The sequence below is a fragment of the Lactuca saligna genome, chromosome 1 (genome assembly GCF_052625555.1).
Source record: "Lactuca saligna cultivar CGN05327 chromosome 1, ASM5262555v1, whole genome shotgun sequence".
Lineage (NCBI taxonomy): Eukaryota > Viridiplantae > Streptophyta > Magnoliopsida > Asterales > Asteraceae > Lactuca > Lactuca saligna.
In genome coordinates, this window is record NC_136417.1 from 128,672,557 (window position 1) to 128,678,734 (window position 6,178).

General features: G+C 36.7%; 1 protein-coding gene across 1 annotated transcript; it reads right to left on the minus strand.

Moving 5' to 3' along the window:
* Positions 1-4,435: 4,435 nt before the first annotated feature.
* On the minus strand, positions 4,436-5,959 carry LOC145011237 (uncharacterized). Its single transcript, XM_078969906.1, has one exon. It carries the CDS (start codon positions 5,957-5,959, stop codon positions 4,436-4,438), a length of 1,524 nt encoding a protein of 507 aa, XP_078826032.1.
* Positions 5,960-6,178: the final 219 nt, after the last annotated feature.

Genomic DNA, 6,178 nt, shown 5'->3' on the forward strand with positions numbered 1-6,178 from the left:
ATTCGTCGAGTTCGGATTAGGAAAGTAAGGGTCGTCCGGTAAGTAGGATTTTGCTATGCCGTATTTGCGAGAATAGAAGTGGAGGAGATAAGTACTATGCGTCTAACTCTATTATCACTCACTTATAGGGGGTGATCCTTATTAGTTACTTATATAATGACATAGTGCATACTAATTACATATAACAAGATACGATAGACCTTTGAATAAGTGATCCCACTCTAGGTCCACATCCAAACAACGAAAAGGAAGTAAAGTAATGACCACAAATTCTAAGTCTATAATTTCTAAGTTATATATAACCTTAAAGTATCCACTTAGGGACTATAGACCTATTATTAAGGATCTATTTAGTTTTCATATAAGTTATGATATTACAAAATACTCCTATAGTATTTTAAACTCATGTTCTGTTCTAATGTTCTCATTGTGGTAGTGTTGGTAAGTTTTTAGACTTGTTGCCATATCACAACTATTCTTGGGCATGTGCTAATCACTCCTCGGACCAGCATAGTTGATCAGGTTATGCCATTCCCAAGACTGACCATACATCTCCGAGCTTACCTGTGATATTCAACAATCATTACTTTTGTTTTGTTCTAGAGTGGTGCTGACCTTAATATGTATGTATGCATGTATATCTTTAATAAGAAATATTTATTTCTAAAAATATGGTTGTTTTGAAACTTTAAATCAGAGACTTAGTCCCAATGCATTTATAGTTTGTATATCTTATGTGGTTTGATGTACTGAGTTCACTATAAACAATGCTCTGATACCAATCTGTCACACCCCCAAACCAAGGACGGCGGAAATGTCCGGGGGTGGAGGACTTCATGTAGAGTATCACAACAATGAGTATAATAGTGCTCAAAGTAAATACAACCATCACAAATATAATTGAAAACGGTACATCAAAGCACATGTTTTCATGATTCACATCAATTACATTATGATAGAAAATGAACTGTTTGACGATTTATCGTTCCATCCTCAAAACGTTGTTGATTTCCTGTTTTCACTGAATTCCTGAAAATACAAGTAGTTTTGAAAAGTGTCAACACAAAGGTTGGTGAGTTCATAAGAGATTTCGTTAGAAAAATAAACCATTTTCCTTGTAAAAGCGTTAGAATATGTATCCAGAAAATCCGATATTTTCTTTAAAATATGTGTAATGTAGTCTTATGACAGAAGACCAAAATGTATAAGTAACCTTTCTTACTAATAGAAAATGATATGTGTTTAAATGGACATGGACGCGTTTGAATTAAATGAAATTTTTGTAAGTTCTCATGTTTGTTAATACTTAATGTATATGTAGTCCTAAATCCGAGGACCGAGAAAGAACAAGTATTGACTATACTTAAAGGTATAAATGTGGTTTCAAATGATGTGTAGTCATAACTACCAAAACAAAAAGTGTACACTAATATCTATACTCATTGAGATAAAAAGTGATTTTAAATCGACATAAAACTCATTTAGGTTTTATAAATAAAATCCCGTAAACTTTATGGATTGTTATATCCCAATGTGAGTCGCTATAATCATACTATGACTATATGAACCTGCCACGACGTTTCACAGGCGTCGCGAAAACTGAAATGACATTTGTCACCCGTAGACCTGCAGGTCCCACTGTAGCTAGCAACAAGGTGTGGGGTGTCAAACTCAATATAGATCTATATACAAGTATCACGTTCTCCCTCAAGGAGATTCTGATTATAACTACCAGGAATTATATCTCGCACTCGGACGTACGGGGAGAGAATGTCTCACAATATAGGTTAACAAGTTTACGTGAAATGTGTGTGAATATAAATCTTTTCTGTATGAATGTACCCTTTCTGTACGAGTGTGTTGTGTGATGTATCATAAACTATACCTATTATAGTTTATCTAAAACGTATGTAATATGTATGAACTCTTTTATGGAAATGTATTAGTGTTATGAATTTATTAAACTATACTTTTTATAGTTTATTATACTTGTTCTAAAATGAATGTATAATATTTATTACGAATGACTTAGTTTCATCTCATGATGATAAACTAACAAAGAAACACATTCAATAATTAGAACTTATGATTATACACTTTGCTCAACATAATACAAAGTGTTATGATATTTATATGTTGTTGGCTAACTTTAGCCTTTCTGCACTGTTTTGGAAAAATCATAGAAAAATCATACATAGTCGAAAACCAGATCCGTAAATTCTGAGAGTTCACAAAATGTGTCTAGTTTACTCATAATTTTTGGCACGATTTTTAATGACCTAAAACTTGGGTGAAAAAGTCCATAATCACAGACTGGTCCGGATTGTTGTTTGAAATGATAGGCAATTTTGTAAAAATCACCATAAAGTGTAGAATAATCGTATGGAGATGTGCAAGTAGTCATTTTAAATCTAAGAACTTGAAATATTTTCACCTTGTACAGTTTTGAAAAAAAAAATGTTTAAGATGCCCAAAACAGTCCGTGAATGGAGTTGAACTTTTCTGATGAAGCCTATTAGAAAATTTTAGTTATGTTCTTGGTATTTTAACTTGTATTCCCCCCCCCCCCTAAAAACATGATAAAACATGAAAATGTAGGGGTATGAACTCACCTTGAGTGATTTCAGTAGATAAGTGATGAAGAAGAGAAGTGTTCAACCCAAGAACACTTGAAGAATCACTTGAAGATTCGAAGCTCTAACACAAATATGCTGGAGTTTGTGTAAGATATCCATGATTTGAGTGGAAATAAGTGAGATAATCATAAGAAGAATGGATTATGCTTACCAAATGTGGAGGAAAAACCCAATATCAGCCCTTGAATCTCGAATTTCTAGAGAGAGAAAGTGAGAGAGGAAAGAGTTTGATCTTCTTGGTGAAATGAGAGCAAATGAGAGAAGTGAGGAGAGAGGATGAATATTCAGCACTCAAAAACGTGGGAAAGAGTGATAATTTAGTGGAAAGGACATTGATGTGACCTAGGTAAGGTGGAGAGGTGTGGATGGTCATAGAGTGGGTGTGGGAATGGTTGCTTGTGTCATAAGGTAAAGCAAAGTCAACACTCCACCTCTTTGTACTTTACCCACTTGCTTTTATTATTTAAATATAGATTTTTATGAAAGTATGATTAAATTGTGAATATTTAGGGTTTATTATGTTAAAATATGATTTTGGGTGAAAATCCCGCGTTAAAATAATTAAAAACGGGCTTTAAACGCAAAACTACGCGAAAACCGGGAAGAAAAGCATTCCCAACGAGACCTCTCGGTCCCTAGGCCGAGGTTCGGTCCTTGCTGGGGGCTGTAGCCGGAAACGAAACGAACAGAGGGAAACAAAGGGGGCGAGGAAGCGAAGGGTGGCAAACCGGAAGCGAGAGGCGAAGGCAAGGGGCTTCGGTCCGGAGATAAGAGGCGAACGTGTCCGACCGAAATGAGCCGAATGAACAGTTGTGAACAGTGCCTTCGGGTTCGAGTGGTGCGCGAGGTTCGGTTCCTCCTGGCTCGGGTTCGGTTCTTCCTTGCTCGGGTTCGGTTCCTCAGAGGACCTTCGGGTCCTAAGAGGCTTCTCTCTTCTTAAGAGGTTTCGGTTCCTAAGGTCCATTTTTCTCGTTTTTACCCCGTTTTAAGCCGTTTTTTACCCGGTTAAGGGTCAGAATGACCCGAATGATTCTAAAAAGTTACGGGAAACTTTTGAGAGAGATTTGGGAGAGATTTCACATACTTGGAGAGATTTGGGAGAGATTTGACATTCTTGGAGAGATTTCTCATACAAAGAGATATTTTAGAGAGATTTCACATACTTGGAGAGATTTGGGAGAGATTTGACATTCTTGGAGAGATTTCTCATACAGAGAGATATTTGAGAGAGATTTCACATACTTGGAGAGATTTGGGAGAGATTTCACATACTTGAGAGATTTCTCATACAAAGAGAGTTTTGAGAGAGGTTTCACATACTTAGAGAGATTTGGGAGAGATTTTTCATACAAAGAGAGTTTTGGGAGAGGTTTCACATACTTAGAGAGATTTCAAACAGAGAGAGATAGAGTGAAAATGATTGAGAGAGGTTTCGAGTGTGGCTTTTGTGAGTGTTCGGCTTCGCAATGCAAGGTCCGTAAAGGAGATCTAGATGTTCGCACTTTTAAGGATCTTACACACTCCCGATGAGTATGCAACATTGTTTTATCGGTTTGGCTAGCCACGTACCACAGTTTTAGGTTAAGGAGATCTAATTGTTCGCACTTTTTGATTTATGATCTCTCATTAGAATAGAGAGTTGTGTAGAAATTTCATAATGTAAATTCTAGTACCCAAGGGCAAATTGAGTCAAACGGTTTAACTTGTTGACTTTAGTTGACTTTGACTTGACCGAAATTTGACAGTTGTCACACAATGCATTTATTTAACGTCTTTGCCAAGACATATCCCCGCTTCCTTCAACCTTCGTAAATCAGAGTTTCCAAAGTAACGTTATCAAATTCTCCCGTGTCAAAGCCTTCATAAAATTGTTTCAAACAATTCCCATTCACTTTGACGATTTGATTCGTTTCGAAACTCTTGATTTCAACCACACCAGGATTAAATACTTTTATAACAATGAATGGTTCGTGCAATCGAGATCGTAATTTTCCCGAGAATAGCTTTTTGCGTGAATGATAACGAAGAACTTTTTGACCCGGAATAAAGTGTTTTTGGGTTATGTGCTTTTCATGAAATGCCTTTTTATTTTCTTTGCACCTTTTGAACCTTTTAATTACCTTCTTCTTGATCACTTTTATCGTTGGAAGACGTGTAGGTGGGTGGATTGTGGAATGGGGCATCGTATTTGGATAATGAGATAAGGCAACTTGAGAGACATCTTTCCTTGTTGACTTACTTACTTCCAAAGTCTTCATAATATTTTCAACTTTGGAGTCCAATGTAAATAGTTCCAGTGTTTTCTTTAAAATTTCACAATCAAGGTTCGTGTTGAGTATCATCTCCAAAATATCCCGATGAGACAAATCAAACACTTTTTGGGTTATTGGCTCAATTACATCAACCCAGTACAATGAAGAAATGTTGCTAGGGTACCTCATTGCCTCAAAGATGTTGAAGTGAATGGTTTCTCCATCAAACTCCATAGTTATCTTTCTTTTATGGAAATCAATGATTGTGTGAGCAGTATTCATGAAAGATCTTCCAAGGAGGATCATAGATGATTTGGAAGGATTCTTCTCTTCAATATCAATGACATAAAATTCTGCGGGAAAAACAAGTTGATTACCTTGTACTAACACATCCTCCAACACTCCTCTTGGAGACATACTTGACTTGTCCGCTAATTGAATGATTACTTCAGTTTCTTCCAAAGGTCCAACATTGAGAGATTGAAAAACCGAATATGGCATCACATTAATCGAGGGTCCAAGATCTAATATAACACTTTCGACATGCAAATCACCAATGGTACAAGGGATAGAAAATATTCTCGGATCCTTGCATTTGGGAGGTAACTTCTTTTGGATAACTATAGATACATTTGCATTGACTTGAATCTTTTCATTTGCCTTGAATTTTCTCTTCTTGGTGCATAAATCCTTGAGGAATTTTGCATGACTTGGAATTTGCTTAATAGCATTTAATAGTGGAAAGTTGATTTGGACCTTGTGGAAAGTTTCAAAGAATTCATTTTCTTCCTCTATCTTCTTGGAAAAGGCTAACCGGGAAGGGAAGGGTGGTGGTATGACCAATGACTTTATAGGTTTGTTGGAATATTCGGGTTGCTCAATGTTTGGAACAACCGGTTCCTTTGGAGGAACTACCACTTTCGAAGTTTCAACAACAATAGCCTCATCTTCTTCTTCTCTTGAAACTCTTTTGAGGTTGCTTTCTCCAAGTGTTTTCCCACTTTTCAAGGTGACTACACTCACATTAGGATTCTTCTCGGTTTGAGAAGGAAGTTTACCCCTTTGTCCCATCTTGTTGAGAGTGGTGGCTAAGTCTCTAACTTGTGCTTGAATGTTGGAGAAAGTGTTCTTGGTCTCTTGTTGAAATTGGGTTTGGCTTTAAGCAAGAGAAGTGACAATTTCTTGAAGGCTCATTTGGTAGGCACCACTTGATTGGCCATGTTGTGGAGGGTTTTGATAAATTGGAGTGGGATGAGATGTTTGGGGATATGGAGGTTTTGGGGATGGGTA